The 25016-nt window shown below is 41.0% G+C and overlaps 1 protein-coding gene across 1 annotated transcript; it reads right to left on the reverse strand.

Moving 5' to 3' along the window:
• Nucleotides 1-794: 794 nt before the first annotated feature.
• LOC137288411 (uncharacterized) lies at nt 795-21672 on the reverse strand. Its single transcript, XM_067820790.1, has 8 exons — nt 21587-21672; nt 14747-14805; nt 14172-14456; nt 12481-12777; nt 11198-11506; nt 2620-3103; nt 2064-2132; nt 795-1041 (listed from the first exon to the last, which is right to left on the reverse strand). Exons 2-8 carry the CDS (start codon nt 14802-14804, stop codon nt 795-797), a joined length of 1749 nt encoding a protein of 582 aa, XP_067676891.1. The 5' UTR covers nt 14805; nt 21587-21672.
• Nucleotides 21673-25016: the final 3344 nt, after the last annotated feature.

Genomic DNA, 25016 nt, shown 5'->3' on the forward strand with positions numbered 1-25016 from the left:
TGCCCAGTCCGTAAGAGAAAAAGTAGACATCGCTTAATGTATATCATTGAGATACACGCTCAGCAAAACCGTAACGGCTGCCACCCCATCCTTTTAGTCGTTGAATACTACAAGCTCTAGTAATTCTTGCAGGCACTTTATAGGAACTATACTGAACCACAAAAGAAACGCAAGTCGGTTTTCAAAAATCTTACACTGCTATCTTGGGTACTCATAACCTTAATTAATTGAAAAAACAACAGACACATGATTGTTGATGAAATGGTGCATGATTTCTGATGGAAAATTCATCTCTGGTAACAAAAAAATAAGCACCCATAAACAGTAAAAATGACAAAACAGAGTCTCGTAATCAGTAACGTGTGTGACCGCCATTGCTGTCGACACAGGCAGTACAGCGACGTCTAATCGAGTCAACAAGTCTCTGGAAGAAGGCTTGTGGCAGTTGATTCCATTCCCTTGTCAACCGTGCTTCCGAATCCCTCAGGTTTTGAGGTGGACCAGCTGTGTGCATTCTTCTTCCAATTTCTTCCCGCACGTGTTCTATCGGTGCCATATCGGGGGACAGAGAGGGTCAGGGCAGCACAGGAATGCTGTTAGTTCTCAGAAAGTCCTTGGAGACCCGTGCCGTGTGGGGACGAGCATTGTCTTGCTGGAAGATTTGGGGAGGACGCTGTGCTTGGAAAAGGGGTACAACGTGTTGTTGGGAACTTGATCTCTGTAAACGACAGCAGTCACACGTTGACGAAACACAGGTGGTGTTCTGTGGTGGTAGCTGAAGCCTCCCCAGACCATCAGACTTCCTCCTGCCCAGCGGTCAGCCTCCACAACGCAACGTTGGCGTCGTCTCCATACACGTACTCGGCCGTCGGCGTGAGACATGTTGAACCTGGATTCCTCAATTGTTGACACTGCAATTGTTGACCATCGTTGATGTTGTCTGGCCCACTGCAAGCGTTGTTGGCGGTGACGCTAAAATCGGCCTTACATAGGTACGTCGACATCTGATGCCTGCTGCCCTCAGTCGACGACGAACGGTGTCTGCAGAGATGTGGTGACGTGGTCCTTGGATGGTTAAAGCCGTCTGCGTCGCTCTTTGTTGTCGGTTACGAAGGTGAGTAACCCGGATGTGGCCATCTTGAGTTGGCGTTGTTACTCTCGGCCGTCCAGATCTTGGTCGATCCTGAATATTTCCCGTCTGTTGATTCCTTGCCGAGAGCCTTGTGATTGTCGCAATGTGACATTGGAAGTGCCTGGCGACCGCAGTTGCTGTGGATCCGGCCTGCAACATCCCAATGGCGACCCCTCTTTGCTATTGAGTTAGACTTCGCATCTTTTCTCAGCTATCTCCCGTTACATTTGGTAATGTGCGATGTTTCTGAATGGCGTACCTTATAAAGGGCCCATCAAGCACGAAAAGCACATGTTTTGTGAGCAGCACGAAAATGTCATGCAAAAAGCAAAATTGCATCACTAAGGTCGCGTTTGCGCAATTTCACCAAGAAAAAACGGAAACAACATTAAAGTCATCGTGGTGACCGTGGTTTGATAATAGTTTAATATGCTTTACTGCGAGAAAAGTATTGAACTGAATGTTTGCAATAAAATGAACTTGCGTTTCTTTTACAGGTCAGTATATTTTCTTAGTTCGTAACGAAATAGCTATTCCCTAAGTATGACGCGAGTGACTCAAAACGTATACTGTTTAAACAACGTAAATTGTTTCCTTCCAAGAACGTGTCCTGTCTTGCGTGAGGACTCACTATCCACCCCCACCCCACTATACACCCTACACAGATGCATCCCCAACTCTTACGTTTGTATGTATTGCTAAGGACCATCCCACTTCAGACACTTATATCTTCTTCACTGGTGTTCACTACCATATCAGGTGTTGTGCAAGGTGCTGTGACGGACAATCACAGACTATAAAACTACAAAAGAGCAGGTCGTGCGTTCATTGTTGACCCTGATACCGGTTATCTATCCAGTTAACTGATATTACGAAAACAACTTTCGTAATTTCAACAGCTGTCCGCTACTTTGGCTGGCAATCAACGAACCTAACCACACGATTCATGAAGTCACCCCTGATCACAGCATTGGGGTCTCTGGTTAGTGTGTAGTCTATACTGACAACACATGACATATATCTACACCTACATATGTACGCGTGTACAATGAAGAAACAATCTGACCCATGTATATGGCCAAGTATTGGTAACCAGAATAACTGACATTATTTACATGATAAGGAATTCCCAACGTATTTCACTGTACCTACAATCTTACACGGTGTGGCTTTTCATTCCATGACTATACCTACAGAGTAATGAAACCATGTCCCTATCTAACCTCGCAATATTCCAGCAATACCACGGCGGGCGACATCAGAAATGGGCTTCTCAGATTTTGGGGAATCGAACCCTGGTCTTCGGCGTGACGAAAAAACTTATAACCACTAGGCTATCTCACCGCCCGTCAATTCAGTAGCAAAAAGATGAACTAGAGTGAAATGTAATTGAATTCCGAAACTTGAAACAGAACAAATCATACTGTTGATGCAATAAAATGATGACTTATCATACTGATGTAGTATCACTCTTTGTAGTCGTATACTCCAGCTTGTTTACAGAGGCATACAGTTCATTAACACATGCTTGATCATCTTCTGGGACAATCTTCTGTACAATGACACCTATCTCCTTCTTAGGCCTATCTGCAGATGGTGCAGATAATTCATCAGATTCATCCCTTGGTGGCCAAGGACATGTGTGTTCACCGTTAGTGACGACATCTGCGACACTAGCATAACCTCCTGCATCGATCACATCTACCTTGTGGGATCGACCTCGACCAGATGGTAGTCGTATGGAGTTATTCACTTCCACGGCAGCATAAGCAGCACTTGTGGGTTGCCCCACAGTTATGTATGGAGGCGAACAAGATTGAACTGACGAGCGTTGTTTTATTCGATTTACCTTTCTCTTAACGACAAACACGATGACGATGGCGACGACGACGACTAGAACCAGGCTGCCAACTACAGAAGCAGAAATGATTAGCACTGAGGATGTCGCTACTTGGTCCAGTGGTTTTCTTTCTGTAACATAGGGGAAGTTTAAGCAAGAGCATGATATATAATTTCAGTTAGACCCAAAAGTGATTTGAGATGAAATGTGGAAAATATGATCAACACGACGAGAGCAACCCGTGGCAATGTTAAGGAGTATAAACATCTGTTACACTCAGCTGTCACCCGACAACCACCCGCCGCCGGCATATGCAGAAATTGGAACACGCGAACGTGCAGTCGATCGAAAGACGGCAAGAACTTGTGATAACGGCAAAGTAATAACTATACATTGTTTTGTAAATGGACAACGATTGAAATGAAACGTGTTAGTGAATTGTTGTAATTAAAGTCACGACATGAAAATATGTTTTCGAACTAATACACGCATGCGCAGTGAAAAAGCCAGCGTTGTGTCCTAATGTTGGAAGGACATGTTGAGTCAGATTGCTGTGTTACTCATACACAATGAATACAGTCATAGTACTTGGGCATCGAACAGTTCTGAGGCTACGATATTTCTAGTATGTGCATGGTAAAAATAACTGTTTGATATTGAAAATGGTTTATATCATTCACATAATCGTAATATTAACATGTAGGTGTGAATGATACAAATTGAAGGGTTGCATGCCAAAACAACCTAAGTCATTTTTTGCAACTTTACAGGAGAGACGAAAAACAGTATTTTCAGTTTTACTATAGATATGGAGGCGGAAATAGGCTTAACTCATAACATGAAACATACAATGAAGGATTGTGAGTCGTTACACGAGTTTCCATTAATATTTCAACATTTATTGCATTTTTGACTTCTTCATTACCTGCCAAAATGACCTAAGTCAGCACAAGTTTCCATGGCAAAACAACCTAAGTCACAAAAGTTGCTTGCCAGAATAAACTAAGAGTAGTATAGGGAATGGGGAGAAAAACCGGTAGCGGGTACACTTTGCTCAGGAAGCTTCTGAGTATAGCTAATTCTGCTACCAGCATATATATTTCAACAAGACCCTTCGATAAGACCACTTTTCGGCTGCTCCCAATGAGTGTATTCCCAATTAGAGCTATGCGGGTACATAGACATAGAAATATGCCAGGAACCAAGCTCTCGCGAGAAGCATATACCGAGATCCGATCGGGTCGTTTGTCCATTCGGGAAGCGAAGAGGAAGTATCACATATCGCAAGCTCGATACACACGAATCCGAGGTGGTATAGACAAGCCCACAACTCCCGATATATCCGAAGACTTGGAGGCCCTGCTGCAGAAGTGTCGCCCCATGTTGCTTTCCGACCGAGAGAAACAAATCCTGGAGCAATCGGGACACACCTTCTACGAACACTACCAGATCCCCAAACAGTTTCTCGAACTCTACTTGCTGTGCTTTCGTCCACTAGTAGAAGCCGGCAAAATAGTTGATTTCGTCTACATCTACCCACCCAACCAATTTCAACCCTCGGCGGGCAAACTCCGAATCATTCTCGCTGATAACTGCTATCCGGGCCCCAAGGACAGACACAACCGATGCACCGACTGCCTAGCCACTCTATCGGAACTGCCTGCTCTCTTCGGACCCGACAACTCTACGTGCAAGTGTGGTGCCACCGACCACTGCGTCGACAGCAAGAAATGTATTCTCTGGGAACAGAAAGCGATAGACTACACACCCCAGGAGCGACTTCCACTCGAGGTTCCAGAAGAGATCGAGGTTGGCAGCTGTTGTGTGAATATAGAGAACCTATACGACAACGCCTGCCTTTTCTGGAGCATACAATACGCACTCCTCATCAACAAATTGATGGACTGTTGTACGTGTAAGGAGAAAGAGTCTTGTATCTTATGGCGGTTATCGGAGAAAGCAGAGGTACCACAGGGGCGGGGTAATATTTGGCATACCCCATTACCCGACTATGGTGGACCCAAGCATATGGAAGTAGCACCCCCTCCATGCAGCGAACACAAAAAAGCTGCGAACGTCCCAGAAGGAGTCTACTTATGCAAAAAGTTTGCTGTAGCGGGACACGAAGGGAAGAACCGGCTGTTATTACTACTCGATCCCCCGACTGGGGAAACGATTCCAGTCTATGGCTACAAGATACGAGAAACGATTCGGGCTGCCGGGGGAATAGAACGCCTACGGTTAGTGCGGGAACCGTTTCTATGCAAGCTCGGTAAAATCTGCTACTCACCTATATCAGAAAAGAAAGACGATAGAGAAATCGAATTACTGCTTCCAGACATTGGACGAGAATAGGTCCGGCAGCTCGCCTAGTATTTTGGTAGATGCAGTCGTGGGCTTACAAAGACGAATACTTATCTAGGCTAGTTTTTCGTATTCCAACTGCTTTTCGTGGTACCCTACTACTTTTTTCCCCTCAAAAAACAACACTCTACTGCATAATGAAGGGATCCCCACGTTTCGTCTTGGGTGTTTCTACCTTCTCGGTCGGTGTGTGCACTGGTTTGCTGTGCTTCCAGGTCTTGTAGACGACCTTCCAGAGAAAAACAGCGGCTAGCGAAAGGTAGGTCCACCTTTGGGCTGTTTCTAGTATCTGCCGCACCTTCTGGATATCCAGATGGGTCTCTTCTTGTTCCTCCTCAACGTTTTCTATTTCCTCTTCCTCATTGTCCTTATCCAGCATCGACAAGATGTCGACCAACAAATTCGTGGTTTGTTCCAAACGAGCCGGCAACGTATTCGTGGTTTGTTCCAAACGAGCCGACATCGCTGCAGTTTGCTTCACACTAGCCTCTAGCCTCCCCAAGCGGTTGTAGAAGTCCTGGATGATGGGCACAGTCGGCTCTGCAGCAGGCAATACGCTCTCGCTAGGGGGTAAGATGGCCGCAGGCAATACGCTGCCGGCAGACGTCTCACTAGCGGGAGCAGGCAATGCGTCTGTGCTGGTCGGAGGTTCTACAGCAGGCTCTTGCCATATGTCGTAGAGTCTTGTGGATCCAATACCGAAGCGCTTTTTGACCTCGCTTGCTGGGAGCACCCCTCGAAGGGAGCGTATTTCTTGGACCTTTTCCGAAGACAAATCTCTTCTTGGTGGCATGGGGTGTTTTTCCTGGGAATATATATATATACCATACTTCCTACTTGTCTATATAGGAACCAATCCTCTCCCAGGAAACTTCTAATAATGCTTAGCAATGCTTAGTAATGCTTAGTAATTACTCAATCCTCTCCCAGGAAACTTCTAATAATGCTTAGCAATGCTTAGTAATGCTTAAGTGTTGCTTAATTACTAAGCATTACTAAGCATTGCTAAGCATTATTAGAAGTTTCCTGGGAGAGGATTGAGTAATTACTAAGCATTACTAAGCATTGCTAAGCATTATTAGAAGTTTCCTGGGAGAGGATTGGTTCCTATATAGACAAGTAGGAAGTATGGTATATATATATATTCCCAGGAAAAACACCCCATGCCACCAAGAAGAGATTTGTCTTCGGAAAAGGTCCAAGAAATACGCTCCCTTCGAGGGGTGCTCCCAGCAAGCGAGGTCAAAAAGCGCTTCGGTATTGGATCCACAAGACTCTACGACATATGGCAAGAGCCTGCTGTAGAACCTCCGACCAGCACAGACGCATTGCCTGCTCCCGCTAGTGAGACGTCTGCCGGCAGCGTATTGCCTGCGGCCATCTTACCCCCTAGCGAGAGCGTATTGCCTGCTGCAGAGCCGACTGTGCCCATCATCCAGGACTTCTACAACCGCTTGGGGAGGCTAGAGGCTAGTGTGAAGCAAACTGCAGCGATGTCGGCTCGTTTGGAACAAACCACGAATACGTTGCCGGCTCGTTTGGAACAAACCACGAATTTGTTGGTCGACATCTTGTCGATGCTGGATAAGGACAATGAGGAAGAGGAAATAGAAAACGTTGAGGAGGAACAAGAAGAGACCCATCTGGATATCCAGAAGGTGCGGCAGATACTAGAAACAGCCCAAAGGTGGACCTACCTTTCGCTAGCCGCTGTTTTTCTCTGGAAGGTCGTCTACAAGACCTGGAAGCACAGCAAACCAGTGCACACACCGACCGAGAAGGTAGAAACACCCAAGACGAAACGTGGGGATCCCTTCATTATGCAGTAGAGTGTTGTTTTTTGAGGGGAAAAAAGTAGTAGGGTACCACGAAAAGCAGTTGGAATACGAAAAACTAGCCTAGATAAGTATTCGTCTTTGTAAGCCCACGACTGCATCTACCAAAATACTAGGCGAGCTGCCGGACCTATTCTCGTCCAATGTCTGGAAGCAGTAATTCGATTTCTCTATCGTCTTTCTTTTCTGATATAGGTGAGTAGCAGATTTTACCGAGCTTGCATAGAAACGGTTCCCGCACTAACCGTAGGCGTTCTATTCCCCCGGCAGCCCGAATCGTTTCTCGTATCTTGTAGCCATAGACTGGAATCGTTTCCCCAGTCGGGGGATCGAGTAGTAATAACAGCCGGTTCTTCCCTTCGTGTCCCGCTACAGCAAACTTTTTGCATAAGTAGACTCCTTCTGGGACGTTCGCAGCTTTTTTGTGTTCGCTGCATGGAGGGGGTGCTACTTCCATATGCTTGGGTCCACCATAGTCGGGTAATGGGGTATGCCAAATATTACCCCGCCCCTGTGGTACCTCTGCTTTCTCCGATAACCGCCATAAGATACAAGACTCTTTCTCCTTACACGTACAACAGTCCATCAATTTGTTGATGAGGAGTGCGTATTGTATGCTCCAGAAAAGGCAGGCGTTGTCGTATAGGTTCTCTATATTCACACAACAGCTGCCAACCTCGATCTCTTCTGGAACCTCGAGTGGAAGTCGCTCCTGGGGTGTGTAGTCTATCGCTTTCTGTTCCCAGAGAATACATTTCTTGCTGTCGACGCAGTGGTCGGTGGCACCACACTTGCACGTAGAGTTGTCGGGTCCGAAGAGAGCAGGCAGTTCCGATAGAGTGGCTAGGCAGTCGGTGCATCGGTTGTGTCTGTCCTTGGGGCCCGGATAGCAGTTATCAGCGAGAATGATTCGGAGTTTGCCCGCCGAGGGTTGAAATTGGTTGGGTGGGTAGATGTAGACGAAATCAACTATTTTGCCGGCTTCTACTAGTGGACGAAAGCACAGCAAGTAGAGTTCGAGAAACTGTTTGGGGATCTGGTAGTGTTCGTAGAAGGTGTGTCCCGATTGCTCCAGGATTTGTTTCTCTCGGTCGGAAAGCAACATGGGGCGACACTTCTGCAGCAGGGCCTCCAAGTCTTCGGATATATCGGGAGTTGTGGGCTTGTCTATACCACCTCGGATTCGTGTGTATCGAGCTTGCGATATGTGATACTTCCTCTTCGCTTCCCGAATGGACAAACGACCCGATCGGATCTCGGTATATGCTTCTCGCGAGAGCTTGGTTCCTGGCATATTTCTATGTCTATGTACCCGCATAGCTCTAATTGGGAATACACTCATTGGGAGCAGCCGAAAAGTGGTCTTATCGAAGGGTCTTGTTGAAATATATATGCTGGTAGCAGAATTAGCTATACTCAGAAGCTTCCTGAGCAAAGTGTACCCGCTACCGGTTTTTCTCCCCATTCCCTATACTACTCTAAGTCACTAATATACTTAACTAATTTGATTAATTCAGTGTAAATTACCCTGATTGTGATGGTAACTATACATATTATTCTATTTCAATGCTAAATGATAACAATGACAATAGAATAGGTCCTGGTATGGGCATGCAATCCTAATGTGATATATTGCGGACATGCACTCGATAGCAGTAAGGTGAATAAACAATAACAAATACGAATCCTGAAGTGCATCAGTTATCAAAGATTGACTGAATTCTAGCATTTACATTGTAAATTTAATATTTCGCTGAAAGACAAGAATTTATAGAGAACGACTTGTTATTTTTTCGAGGGACACAAACTGTCGGGGTGTAAGTTTACTTCGTCAGTGTGTTCGTACTTCTTCAGTGTAGTGTTAATCCATCAATGTATTCTTACTCAGTGCATTCTTACTCCTCCAGTGTATTCTTACTCCTCCAGTGTATCCCTACTCCTCCAGTATATTCTTACTCCTCCAGTATATTCTTACTCCTCCAGTGCACCCCTACTCCTCCAGTATATTCTTACTCCTCCAGTGTATCCCTACTCCTCTCGTATATTCTTACTCCTCCAGTATATTCTTACTCCTCCAGCATATTTTGATTCCTCCAGTATATTTTGATTCCTCCAGTATATTCTTACTCCTCCAGTGTATCCGTACTCCTCCAGTATATTCTTACTCCTCCAGTATATTCTTACTCCTCCAGTGTATCCCTACTCCTCCGGTATATTCTTACTCCTCCAGTATATTCTTACTCCTCCAGTGTATCCCTACTCCTCCCGTATATTCTTATTGCCCCAGTATGTTCTTATTCCTCCAGTGTATTTTGATTCCTCCAGTGTATCCCTACTCCTCCAGTATATTCTTACTCCTTCAGTATATTGTGATTATTTCAGTATAATCTTATTTCTTCAGTATATTCTTACTCCAGTATATTCTTACTCCTTCAGTATATTCTAATTACCTGAGTGTATTCTTACTCATTTGTAAGCTTTTTTTAGTACATGCAATGACTGCAATGAGCATACATGTATGCATCCTCAATAATCTCCAGGGTATATGTTACCATATATCTTTTCTACTCTTGTGGAGTTTTTATCGGGACGTATACCCCGGACATTATCGAGGATAACATGTACGCTACAGAGCATAAGCTTCTCCACATTGGTACACAGTGGTATTATATAATTTGAAAACCCATAACGTTCATCTGATCTTGAAAGGCAAACACATCTTTGAAGACTGAGGTAGATGTATCTCGCCCAAAGTGACAGGCTTGTACAGCGTCTATGAACGGTAGCTAAGTTCCTGAATAAGATGGTCGGTTCGAAGTGCTGAAAAGTCTCTCTCAAAGCCGCAGTAGAGAGACCATTCGTCACAAGAAAGAAACAGAGGTTTTCATTGTACTTCAGAATGGGTAAAAAGCAATAAATATAAATAAATAACAAGATTTTACTACCCCAAAACAAAAGATTTGAAAAGTGAAAGATGCAATATTTCTTAAACGTTTCATCTCCTGCTTCAAACCATGTTAATTATCCTTTGAACCCATTTAGTAGGATTAAAACATCCTATTAACATGTTTGATTCATTCCCTGCCAAAACAACCTAAGTCACAGGAGTGGAAAAATGGAGTTTACAGGTCTAAATTAATAATTTCACCATTCAGTCACATATTTTGTTGAATTTTTAATCATAAATTATCATTTTGTATAATTTATACAAGCTGTTTTAAGTCCAGAGTTGTCCTTAATTTGAGGTGCTTGTTTGCTTGGAATCCACACGGGGGAAGACTTTTCTACCTCCTTCCGGAAGAGTCTACGACAGTTCCATGCCAGAACAACATAAGTCATGACTGTTATCAGCCAAAACAACCTTAGTCTGACTTAGGTCATTTTGGCACTGTGTACCAGATTTTAATAGCTATTTTCTTGAAAACTATAAATCATACCCCAACACCCTTACAATCACCGGAAAAAACTTCTCAAGCTGCATGTACCTCTGTTATTATTCCAAAACAACCAAGTCTGACTTAGGTCGTTTTGGCATGCAACCCTTGAATTATTTTTCTATATCGTATAGTGACGTTTATAATACACAATGTACACATTGTGTGAAGCCCATCTCTGGTGCCCTCCGCCGTGATATTGCTGGGATATAGCTACACGCGAAGTAAAGCTTAACTCACCCACTCACAATATGCAAGTACACTTACACAGTAGTGTTTATTGGAACGACAAACAATAAATGGACTATCTATTTATGTATTTATTTATACGGAATGACATTTTTACAAGAGGTCGTCCTATCGATAGTTCCAGTTTATTACACATGGATGTCAAACTCATCATTTAGATTCAGGGCATGATGTAAGGATACGTTTCAGATACTTCAGATGGAATACGATTAAGAACCAAATAGTGCCAGGATAGTGGTAACCCATGACAGGATATCGCTACATATAAGCATTATTGTGTTTTGGCACGGGGCATACTTTTGTGGTTTTATGATCTCTCACTCAAGAAACACATATTACTCACTGTTGTGGAGTCGGGTCACACCGTTGCAGCTGAGATTCCAGTGTTGGACTTGACAGTTGAATACCAGCCTTACCCCACCCAAGTGTGTTTCAGTCACGTTGAGTGTTATTGGTGAAAGACCTTGGTCACCAACATGTAGTAATTGCGAGACTTCACCTGTCTGCAGTGTGAAATTTGTATCTCCAGAACAGTAGGAGCCTTGTATATCGTAATATGCAGCAACGTTCACGGTCAGTGTCACTTCCCCGTGCAGGGTGAGTGTCTCGGTGTCCTTGTCACTGGTGATGTCGCATTCTGGTTTCTTTGGGGCTGTTAAATAAAAGCGCTAAACTAAGATGACAGAATAGTGTAATATTGACGTTCAGTATATGTTGCTATAAGGATCATGTAAACATTAAATCATATATTATGTGTATTTATGGGAACCCATCAATCAAAAGATTAGGCTCACTTAAATCACTTCCTCTCAATATGTGTGTGTGCGTGTGTATACCATTTTCAATATGACAAATACTGAAGATGTGACGTTCAATAAGAACAAAAGTAACAGTACACCTAAAGCTGGTCAAAGTATAGCCCTTGATAAAGTCTTTGAGCGGTTTAAGGAATTACCTTTCACAGAACCTTCCTATAAAGGTAGATCCAATATTTCGTCAATATCGTTACTCACAAAGTGTAGTCTCTAAAGTTACTCTTATGATGATCACGTCAACTGTGTGAAACCGGTCAAAATTGAAGAAATTATGTCTGTCCTAAGGATCTTCAGATTTTTGTGGTGTGTGTGCGTGTGTGCGTGTGCGTGTGCGCGCGTGTGTGTGTGTGCGTGTGTGCATAATTTCTCCACTAACATGGAGAAATCAACTGCAAACTTAATTAAGATGAACTGCATAAGGATCATGCATCACATTTCTAAGACGCATGTGCAGATATCGTACATGTAGACAGCTGCGCATTGATGTCAAGTTTCATTGAAAAAATAAATGCCAATTTTCACTGATTTTCCTCATTTACTGAACTCAGGACAATAATTTTTTAACCATTCCGAATTGGTTTTACCATATATGAGTCCGTGTTTTAACAGTACCTTTAAATGGTATGGAATGATTTTTGCAAAATCTAGTTTACAACAGCTGTCTGAAGTAAGAGGCTAGTAAGTCTATACTTTTGATGGGTGCTACATTATTTTGCAACGACATTCTGTTATAAATATCATATTTGGAATCTACATCAACACGAGCTGATACACTTGGTAATGTGCTTCATGTGGATGCGTTAAAACTAACCGAATTTAGTCACACCAGCACACTCTACACTCCACTGACTGCTGTCACATCTAAACACCAGTCCTACTTTGCCAAGATGGGAGTCCGTCACATTTAGTGTTACCGATGAAGTATTATCGGTGACACTTGGTACAGAATCAGCTTTCATCAGCAGGGTTGTCACATTCCCGGTCTGGAGGGAGATGTTGTGGGCGGTGGAGCAGTAGTAGTCTCGAACGTCCACTGTAAGGGACAGCTCCTGGTACTGGACAAGTGAGTTAGTGTCCTGCTTACTGGTGATGCTACATGTTGGTGTCTCTGAAACATTCAAACAATAGAACGATACCATAGTGGAAATAAATGTTGTGGATTAAATGAATTAGATCTTTTATCGACTGTGACTGACACAAAAAAGCGTCATCATTCAAGATATTTCGGCTAGTATGAGATATCATCGAGTACGACGCAGATAATAACGATTCAATTCAGTTGGTCATCTCTTAAGACAAGTATATATGTTGCTGAAGAATTATATTCATAATGTACAAAGACAAATGGTTTACACCCTACGGTCCATTTAGGTATCCCTCTTTAAGAGTGTTTCAAATTTAGTAAAAGCTGATAACTTACCATCGAATTTCGAAAAAGTATAAATATATGTACCCCTATGCAACCAGTTGGGGTTGGAGGTTAAACTAATATCAAAGCGTGATAGTATGGGTAGGTTTTAGCAAATAGAACATTATGACTGTTAAGTCTGTACCAATATATTTCAAAGATGTTTTTACTGTGTGTAACCATACATGTAACCATGTATGTAACCATATGTTCAAGTGACTTGAATACTATTTTGTAACCACAAACATTGTAATGTAGGTCTTAAGGCGAAATGTACCCACAAAAAATTAATCTGACTTATAAAATACACGAGCGATTCCGTGCGTACAGTTGTTCACTTCTTATGCTGAAGAGCCAGTGTTAGAACTGGAAACAATGAGACTTTATTAACACGTCGCCTTATCTCATTTTTGTCCATTTCAACAAAGTATTTTAGATTTCCAGATTAATGATGGAGGGGAAGTGAGAAAACGCGACTAATTCCCCTTTGTAAAAATTCATACATATCAAGGCATGATAATGGGACAAAACGTAAACACCAAACAATTTCAAGATCTTGCATCGACTACCTGACGTGCTTTAGGAAATATTGGCACTCACGGTGTGAATGTCCTTCCTGGTATTCCTCTATTTTGATCAAGGACATAGTTCATATTTTCACGACTCCCCTGAAGGAGACAAGCAGTAACTAACTCATTCCGATAATACATAGCGCAAACCGTTCCACATGTCACTTGGATGAAGGTCTATTTGAAAGGGACTCAATGTACCATAAGTTGGACTCTTATCTCAATCACGAGCACGCTGAAATTGTCAGAAAATTTTAACTGGCCTTAATTTAAATGTTATTTTCGGGCATGTTACTTTCGGGGTTAGCTAAATATCCTGTTCCACAAACCTATTTTGGAAATAAATGAAACAACTAACACAACAGATACCTTTCCTATATTCCTTATGTTAGCGATACGAACGATCTTGACCTCAGACTACAAATACCAGATTCAAGGACGTAAGTAAATATTCATGTCTCGTGGGCATCGCTTGAAATTGGCCCCGTTTTGTCTGAACAGTCAGAAATATGAAAAAGTACTTACTCACAACTGTTAGATTACATCTGGAATCAACGTTACGTTTACCCGCACATGACCATTCTCCCGCATCTGTTGGTTTTATGTGAGTAATGCTGAGGACTGTTTGAGTTTTATTGATGATAGACACCGATGCGTTCACAGGATCGCATTTTCCATTTAACAGTTGACAATCAGCAACCTCTAATCCACTGGGGTTGGTATACGTGTGTGTAAAGCCATCCCCTGTACAGATCAACTCTCCAGACGACCACAGATAGTTGGGATATGAGCAGATGAGTACCGCAGAAACTGTAAAGAACATTTCAGAAATGTGGATTATATATATTTATATTTTTTCGAAATTCGATGGTAAGTTATCAGCTTTTACTAAATTTGAAATAATCTTAAAGAGGGATACCTAAATGGACCGTAGGGTGTAAACCATATGTCTTTGTACACTATGAATATAAGTCTTCAGCAACATATATATAACGCTTTTTGGAGTACTAGTAATCAAATATCATGTTAATATCGTAAACGAAAACTAATATTTGCATTAACTGGCATATATAGGATTTCAGAAAATATGTGGAACTGACCGCAAAGGGATTGTGTCAGTAAAAGGAAAGACTTGGGCACGGCGTTGGTGATTGTCATTCTGAAAATGAGAAATTCGGAAATTAATCTTATGAACTATTAAATAGAAGCAAGAACCACAAAAGCAAAAGTCATTTTATGGAAGTCAACCTCTATAAAATAAAGAGCACCACGCTTTGAAGCAAAGCCTTACTCCTTTAATTTCTTAACTGACACCAAAAAAGCTCGATGACAGAATGTGAATATACTCCCAAATTGTGTGTTCCTTGTTATAATGTTGACATCCATTAAAAAATCGTGTATTAAAAAATGCAATTGGTTTAGAGATATGGCCGTGGGCAAAGTAAATGCCGGTTGCCCTAATTCTACATGTAGAGTGAGTGAGTTAATATTTAACGTCACATAGGCAATGTTTCAGCTATATCGTGACGAGAACATTTAACACTGACATGGTTTCCGAATATTTATATGGTATGAAAACAGCTACAATATCACAGTTAGATTACTAGCGTGGAAAGTTAGCACTAATATCACTATTTGGACAATATAGACTATTTGGAGGGAGGGAGAGAGAGAGAGAGAGAGAGAGAGAGAGAGAGAGAGAGGGAGAGAGAGAGAGAGAGAGATTATTTTATTAATGTGTCATGCAGATGTTTACATAGTTTATAGAATGTTCTGAATCACATTGATGAATTTTATCAATGTGCTTTTACAGGTCTACGTGACAAATTATGATCCATATGACAATGCATAAATATTGATCTCGGTGTAATATCATACGACATAGTAGTTTTCTTCTTTTAACATTTTTAACATAAGTAACAAATACATAAAACAATGAGTAGACAAACATATCTCTGTATACAGATAGCACGAAAAAAAGGTGGGTGGTGTAATATCACACGTTATAGTAGTTTTTTTCGTTTAAAAATCAGTAACACTGAAGCAACTAAGGGATTCACTAGGTTATCACATTCAGATGGTTAAGAGAGCGTGCATTTTGCCATAAAATTGGCCACATGTGGGAATATATGTTACATTTCTATAGAAAATGGACCTCGTCTTTAACAGTATTCTTACAATATGTACACAGCCATTGTACAAGAGGGGTTTTGGGTAATCAAGTTAGAGTAGTCAATATCAAACAACTTCTCTTTTATAAAAATGAAATCCATTGGTGAAATATGCAGCACATCAACAAGAGATAAATCCAAAGAACTTAATAATTGTAGAACTTTGTTATCGCATGGCTTACTGAAGGAGAATGGCCAGTTGTGAATTTGCTTATAATGCTATCGGGCCTGGGAAACTATAGGCGTTTTCAATAACACAGATCCAATACAGTATTTTGTGAGTTTAGGGAAGCAACCCATCTCACCTCTTACGGCTAATTTCGTTGTATTATGACCTACATCTAAAAAGAGACGACATGCCGTATGTTGGATGGCATATATACAACTGAATTCACTTGTTCCCCAAAACAGCAGAGCCATACGGCAGTATTAATTGAACTAAAGTCTGTTGAACACACCATAATGCATCCCACCAACTGTTTACATTTACTATTTAAGATACGCAGACTTAACTATTTATGTTATCCAGCGGATGGACTATTTCATCATCTGTGGTAACTTCGATCACTTGAATTACTATTCATTCATAAACAAGAAAAACATTATTTGATATTGATCCATTAATATCCACATAACAGAACGATATTCCATTCACCTGGAGCTGCTAAATAATCCTGCTCTATGTCTTGTGTCTTTCAACACTCCAAAAAGCGAAAACGTGACACATCGTTTGAGAATTTTTCACACTGACATAATCTCACTGGTCACCCAGGAGAGCACACCTGGCAACTAACTGTATGATGGCCGCCATTAGTGAGCCAATAATGAACAGCAATCAATCAGTCAAGGCAGTGGCTGTTAATTCTTTGTAGGAAGGATGTTGTTTTTACACTCGTACTTTACGAGAGGGTGTATTCAGTATAGATTACGTAAATCTACACTCAAAAACACTACTGACCTTAATATACAATGTGGAGTATTTACTCCAGACTGGAGAAATACCAGATGGGAACCTATGTCGAGTAATTTTAGTGGTGTTACCGCTATATATATCCGTTATAAATTCATTAATTGACCAACCATCAAGTGAATGATGGCAATTATCCCGTGTAAGTTTATATCATCAAACGCGAGTTACAGCAAGAAAGATGTAATCTCTGTGTCGCAAGCAGCCTGAAAACACTTATGGGCCGAAACTGTTTTGAGGATTACCCGATGCCATTTAGAAAGTGGTCAAATGCAACATATGTCATATTTGGGATTTCACTTTGTCAGTAAGGTGGAAGTCGCGGTGGCTGAGCGGGCTAGGCGGCTGGGTTTGTGTGCTGGCGATTGGGTGCCTGACTCTGAGGGTGCGTATTCGAATCCTGGATGGGACTCAACCAAAAGAGTACTAGAATTTGTACTTTACTGAGAAAGTGAAATCCCAAATTTGACATATGTTGTTTTGAGGATACCAACGGAACTTCTTTGTTACATAAGAAATGCACATAGGCATTTGCTGTGTACTTGGATAAACGGGTATAATCAGTTTATTTTTGACGTAAGAAGATTTTCAGATTTCTCTGCCAATGGCAAAGTCGTTGTTTTTAGTTTACGAATTCAGATAAATCAACTGTGTGCTTTTCATTATCATAGATGATAAACCAGGGTCGTAGCTATCAAAATATACGTGTGATGTTTGCTCGGTGGAAACTTTGGCTGGAAAACAAAAACATATATATTTTTGACAAGGTGACTGAATTTTCAGTTTCGGCATGTGGTTTCGTACTTTTGGCACAGTGAATTAGGCCACTAGTTTGCAATTTCTATGTGTGGTAGAAAATGAGGGAATGACAGCATATTATCTGTTCGCAGTAATATAACTTTGTGTACACATGGAAATTATAATGTTCATTTTCATAATATATTTCAATATGTAAGCAACATGTACTGCATTTTTTTAATATCTTATCTTTGTTTCAGTTGGACCCAGTGAAATATTTCCACAATGAAAACTGTACTTCTTCAACGAAAATCATTCGTATTTGAAAGGAATGTATATGCGATATCGATAAGTAGGCGAAACCGCATTATCAGTGGTTCGAGTTGCGAGAGGAGACATCCCTAAATACAGCCTCGAGCTATGACGTTTAGTTTCGTACCTGAGAAAAACATGGCGCTGCAAAAGCGATGTACGATATCGTCCGTCAGGTTTAGCATTCAAATGCTCAGGTTATTCTGTTTAGAGAGCCATTTCCATCACTATGAATAACATTATTGAGCTTCAAGACTTCTCTGCGTGTTTGTCAAATATTACCAAATTCTAGATCACCCACTTGTTGGTTACTGGAGGGACTCGGATGTGGGCCCACATTGTATAGATACAGGTATTTTCTTAGTAATCCTACTCGAGTTATAAAATTACAGAGCTCCCCATGATGTTGAAGTAACCGATGTCAGAGTCAGGAAAGGTAGGCTATTCCATTGTCCTTGCTTAACAGTTGTGTCAACCACAAAACTATGATACTGCATTGACATGAAAACACATGTGGGCCCACTTATTTTTTATCCCTATACAGAAATTTGTGGGTGGGCCCACATTTTAAGAAGATAAATAAATCTGCTTTATGTGATCGAACTCACCTTAAAAACTGAAGTTCTTAAAGTGGACAGATTTATGGGTCCACTTATGTGTTTTTCTTCAGAGATTTTGTAGGTGGGCCCACATTTTGGAAACCAACTAAATCTACTTTTCTTACCATTCAAATGTTACAAAAATGAATCACTCTCACAATGAAAAAATATCACGTTCTGATGATTCTAAATGTTATTCATTCCAGGAGCTATATTATGCATACATCCTTTCAGCACCATATGTTTGAAATGTTAATTTATGGGCGTCATGGACATTTAGAAGAGTAACAACATGAACCCTTAACAAGCTTAACAACTGATGCTAGCTATAGTCACATGAATTTGATGGAAACATTTCAGTATTGTCATACAAAATGTATGAAGCATAACTCATGAATTGATTCACAAGGCTGAAAACAACAAACAAGATGATTACTATTATCCCTGTCAATGCATTTCATGATAGTGAAGAAAATTTATCAAATTTCACACTGAATCTGACAGGAAAACTTCAGTCACCAGCACATATGCTGATTAAATATCTGTGTAGAACTATCAGAGGTAGTTTTGTCAAATTGTTGACAGGAACTATTATGCATACATACTTTCAGTACCATATGTTGGAAATGTTAAGGTCATCGTGAACATTTTGAGGAGTAACGACATGAACAATTTAACGAGAACTCATGCTAGCTGATGCTAGCTATAGTCACTGTAGCTGATGGAAAACTCTCAGTATTTTCATACAAAATGAAGCATACCTCATAAATTGATTCACAATGTGTAATATTTGGCAATAAGACGAAGCATGATTGTGAACATAGAACCATCTTTGTTGTTCCATCTAAACATGATCTCATCAAGCTGAGAAGCCAACTGTGCTCTTGGGACTCCATGCATTGCCTTGAACTTTGCTTTTGCATTGCCCCCAAATCCTTCGATTGAATTTGTGTGGGCCCCAGTTTTTGTATCTACGTAACCATCTTTGTGTCATGGTCATACCCTGCATTTTGTAGACAAGTATATGATTTGAATTCATCTGTAATAATTTTGGTGCCAACTTCTACATGGGCAATGATTATTGGCAACAGGGTTTCAGTTGTTCTGTCATATACATTAAACAGAAACAACTCATGAATATTAATGAATCCACGGCCTAGTTTCGCGGGGCACTGCTTAGTGTCTTTGGGTATTGTCTAACTTGTTTAGGAATTATTTCATACATTGCAAGTCAATATGCCACAATTATATTGAATTTTTGAGTATTTATTTGTGAGACATAATTTATTTGATGTTTTCAAGGTACATTAGTTTCGAATGTGGGCCCACATTCGCCTGAACGAGGTAGAGGGAGAGAGTAATCTCCCTTGAACCACTGATAATGCGGTTTCGCCGATAAGTATTACATTTAGAATCCAGACGAGGGTATAACGTAAGCCTGGTGTGGGTGTGCAGAAAAAATAGACATGTAAGCAGGAAGTACATGTAGATGAGAATCCAACCCATGTTCATGGCGCGATAGTTCTCCAACTTCCTCACACACAGGCAAATGTAGCTCATATGGATTGCACAGCATAGAGAAAAAGGCCACCTTTCTTACATGCCAGCGAAGCGAGCAAAGGCTGGCAACGTACTTTCCTCGCTTCGGCTCGAGAACTATTTTTCATGACAAAATAAAATATCGCCACCATCAAAGGTATACACCCATTGCCTAACTGGATTGTACTCACATTTCTAACCCCATGTTGAACAATTACTCACGTGAAATAATTTGTATTCAACATTTTAAGCGCAAGTCGTGGTGGATCAGACCGTTCTTCACCTCCATTCCCCCTTCCAGCTTCCAGTGCAATGGAGTGAAGGAACAGGAGGCTATAATAGTTACCTCAACTGCTTCATTCGTCCATCACGTCAGAAGTGTTTTCATACTGAATAAATGTTATGAAAATGCTAACAATAGCGACGACAGATAAGACAAATAAACCCCAACAGCTTCATGATAAGATTAGGCAATATGGTATTTTTTATAAACAATCTGCTTACTCTTGTTCCTTCACTCCGTTCAACCGGAAGGTGACAGATAATAGAGACGAAGAACGACATTTCACGTGAGAAATTATTGAACATGGGGTAGGAAATACGAGGGAAGTACGTTGCCAACCTTTGCTTGCTTTGCTCGAATATAAGAAGACTTGTCATATTTTCTATGCTGCGCAACCCCATTTGAGCTACAGTTTACCTGTGTCTCACACGACTGTCATTTATAAATTTACATACACTCGAAAATACACCAATACACACTCAAAAGAGAAAGGTATCTCGTGACTTCGTTATGTTAGCAGGAGTTAATCAGGAGAGAATAACTCTTCCCTTTACATCCTATATTTACTCTTGATGACATAGGTCTACATTTAAAGCAAAGATATTAGACAATTACGTGTGTTATTTACGCCATTACTATTCTCACTATTTACATGAGAAATGAGTCAGTGCTTTGCATTATTTCAAGACCGGAAACCGCATAACAAAGCAACGTAAGCGTTATACGACGTGATCGTATACTAATGAAGCAAACGTTCAACCATTAGTAGGTCCCTCCAACAAAGACCATAAAGCAAAGTACACAGCTGAGCAACAATTAGCAGCGGTTAAATTAGTAACTGTCAAGTTAAAACATTACTCTGGACACAACATAGTGCATGGTTACATGTTAAAAACAGCATCAGTATGCTTGTGCTTCACTTATATTTTATCATTAAAATTGTCAAAATTGTTACTTCATGCCATCGTATTAACCGTCATGATGGCCTTGGTTATTTCATCCTCATACATGTTTGATATCTATCGAGAGGACGGGTATGGTATTACAGCAGAGGTCCGTTTGAGTAACAGTGATAATTCGTGCCACATTTACTTCACAACAAAGCACAATGGGAGTCAGATGTTGGAAACGTCGAGAATATTTACTTCTTTTCTGAATCGCATCGATTGTCCTCATGCTGCCAGACGTGTTTAGAGCAGAAAACTCCAGTCTTCTGTTTCACACAGGAGCTCAAGCAAAGCTGACTGGGGAGTTAAACAATATTCACTCAGTCACTCAGAAATAAGGATCAAATACGTGTGGGTGGGAGAAGAAAAATCTAATATGCTTACCTGTTTCATGCTTTCCTTGAAACGTACACTGAAACTGCACCCTTTATATTCTCCCTAATAACTATCCCATCCGTGGCCACACTTGCACGTTGTCTAATGTTATGATCTATCACTTTTGAATACAACCTTGAAATTGTCAAATTCTCGCTTTGTCTCACATGATGAACGCGTATCCAACATCTTTCGAGAGATCAATGCCTCTGCCACCCTTGCGAGATGTGTCAAATGTAAAATAGTCAACAGCTTCCTCTTTCAGGTTATGTTCAAGTCTTGAGTTGCAAGCACATAAGCTTTATTATTGCGGAAGGGAGATAACCTAGTACGATACATGAATACGATTGTCACACATATGCTTATTAATACCTTTTGGAAAGGGGTAACAGGTTCAAAATATAGAATAAGATCAACCGAATCAGTCAGGATGCTCATTGTATTTACAAAAACAACACTTCACCTTGAAAGAAAGAAAAAAAACTCTCATACTAGCAACTCGCCCTCTACTGACACCCACTAAGCAAAAACCATAAACACAGCAGGTCTTTTCACAATACGTTACACTGCCGTATATCATAAAAACTAACAAGAAAAAGTGAGATTTTTTTTTTCACGCCGCTTTCAAGAACATTCCAGCAATATCTCGGCGGGGGACACCTGAAAGGGGCCTCACGCATTGTACCTATACGTTATATGAGTTCTACGTTTTGAAAGGTAGCTTTTATAAGGGAATGTCATGTCAGTTTTGAAATTCGAAATGAAACAACCTATCCCTCAGGTTATACTATCCATGAAATGCGAGAGAAAGGATGCAGAATAAAACTTAGTTCTCTGTGTTGTGAGAAATAAATCACCTTTGGCTGACAATAGACATGTAAATGCAGCATGATCACAGAATGTCTTGGACAAGTAATTAATTGGACGATTTCCGTTAATCTAACAGGAATCCAGCAACGGCGGGTAAACGTATGTGTGTGAGCTCTCGCTAAGTTGTGGATAATTTTACCCATGGCAAGCGATCAATGAAAATCCATACTCTCACATGTTTCACTAGTGTCAATTGTAATTTGCAACTTATCTGCTGGATATACTGTAGTGTGGAACTTGTTTTTGCCACTACGAGGGGAAAACAACGGACAATGGACCCAAAGACACCACGTTCGCGCTCGCAAAATGGGAAAAGGAAGCAGACGTCGCCTGTTTAACATCAGCCGAGCAAGTCAACAAAACCGATGTTGCAGCCGACAATATTCTTTCAGGACCCACCTGAACACAGTTTTAGTGGGTTGTCACCTACATCGACAAGTACGCCAAAACAGACAACTGCTACCGAAAGCCCAGGTACTGACAGATCTATTACACCAAATACTGATAAAACGCTCCCATTCCTGTCTACTTCAGAGTTCCAATTTACCAATTATGCGTTCACAGATGTATTAACATCGAAACTCTCTAACGCGTTAATGCTGCCTCAGTAACGAGAAATTTTATGAAGATCATTTATGAAGATCACTACTGATCTCATAACAGAGCATTTTAGATCTGTTGTGCAAACTCTAAACGCAATCTCTAAACTCAAAGGCAAAAGCAAACCCCTCAAGGCACAGATTATATTGCTTAGAAAAGAAGTCACACAGAAAATTAATGATTTAGAACAGTGTAACTGAAGAAATTCAACATAAATTGCAGGCATTACTGAGAACGAGGGACACGTAACAGAGTGATCTCGTGCGAGGGCGACCTGGTCAAATATAAATATAACTTAACTGGATCACTTGCAGCTGGATAATATGCTGCTGTACCAAGTGCGTTATCCACTCAACTAGTAGTATAGGGAATAGTGATTCTGGCTCACTTTTCAAAAAACCCCTCTAAAAAGCCTCATTTAGTAAATGAGGCTTTGGTGGGACCCTTAGCTCTTGCTACTATTGCCCCTACTACAAAGCCACGCCATCACGTTTACCGTGACTTGGCAGGCGGTAACACTGTGCCGTACGGTACGATCAATAATTTGTTGTAAGTTTTGACTGGCCATATAGGATCGGTGGCCCGCCCTCGTGTTCCCCTATGTCACGTTTACCTCGATGAAACAGTTTAACGTGAACCGCCTACGATCTCTTTGGTGTTCATAATAAAGGCTTGCTGGGCTTTTTGTATTCCCTGTTCTATGTACTTTTTTTTCTCGTCCTCGCTGATAGCAGACTTACGAGACTTGGATCGAATGTCTTGTTTCATTTCGTTATATTTTTTGAGTTCAGATAGGATTGAACGAAACTCCTCTTCTGAGATCTTACTGTCAGAGAGTGCCGTGGAAATACGCTCACTAACTGTGTTCAGTTTTGCTTCAGCCAGAACCCTGATCTCGTCGTGTTTCAATGCCTTACGATGCAGTCTGCGTGATACCAACTTAAGCGTCAACCCTAACACCCCCGCTATCCCAGCTGTTATTTCAAAACCTAGCACTATAGGTGCAGCCACGATGGTGGTTAACAACACAACTCCTGCCGCCCCTAGTCCCATGCTGGTTGTCATAAGGGTAGTGTCAGCCCCGTCCACGATATTGAAAGCCCTATTATATTTTTTACATAGTGCTTTCCGCGTGTCACGGTCTTGTTCTAGTTGACGTTTCACATCACATAACTGCCTCAAGCGGAACCCATCTACGGTTTCCAACGTCTTCGCTACTTCCTCTACGACTGGGTACAGACCCATCCTATAATATATATTTTGAAAGATATTTTAATTGGGTTTCAGTTAATATTCTATCAATGTATTTGAAGTCTACAAGTTCTAGACTACTAGTCAGGGCAATAGGTGAGAGGCTAATAGAATTTCCTGTTGTAATAGAAACCCCAGGGGAGCTTATTAAACGTTTTATATAACCAGTGGGGGTATTCCGTTGTATAACAATACGACAATAATCGGTTGTGTGATCCCAGCGTATTGACACCCCGGGTAAAATTTGGTGTACTATTGGGTAGTCTCTATCGGATAAACCCGTAAAGAAGACTTCTATGATGAGGGTGAAAGGGGAGGATATTCTATCAATATTACTGCTAAATATTAATTTATTGTTTGGATAAGCAAATAACCCCTTTTTGTCGTAACCAGCAGATTGTCTGTGTACTAATTCCCTCTCCGGAATGAAATCCCCTGCCCAGATACCGTTGTTCTTAATCTTAGAGACAACCCCATTATTTAATGTTATATAAGGTGAGGTGAATGTTAAGTTGATCAGCCATTTGGGCTCTTTTAAATCTGGTAACGGCACCCGTCTGTACACGTTGTTTTTGAAGTGCAGGATGTATAATTCATCTTCCTCACCAGGCTGATCGAATCCCTCTGTATCTCCCAGGTCGTTAAGCGTAGTGTTGGGATGATGACTGGTCATTATTATAATATTATTATATAATTTCCAACTGGTTTTCTGTTAATA

Source organism: Haliotis asinina, chromosome 1 (genome assembly GCF_037392515.1).
Source record: "Haliotis asinina isolate JCU_RB_2024 chromosome 1, JCU_Hal_asi_v2, whole genome shotgun sequence".
Lineage (NCBI taxonomy): Eukaryota > Metazoa > Mollusca > Gastropoda > Lepetellida > Haliotidae > Haliotis > Haliotis asinina.

What these genes read in the sequence shown, in the direction of transcription:
- LOC137288411 (XM_067820790.1), bottom strand. Translation starts at nt 14,804, where the DNA reads ATGACAATCACCAACGCCGTGCCCAAGTCTTTCCTTTTACTGACACAA. An exon ending in ATGTAATCTAACAGTTGTGA is followed by an intron (nt 12,778 to 14,171) that starts GTAAGTACTTTT and finishes TGAATGTTTCAG; the next exon opens with AGACACCAACATGTAGCATC. An exon ending in TGTGACCCGACTCCACAACA is followed by an intron (nt 3,104 to 11,197) that starts GTGAGTAATATG and finishes CCTATGTTACAG; the next exon opens with AAAGAAAACCACTGGACCAA.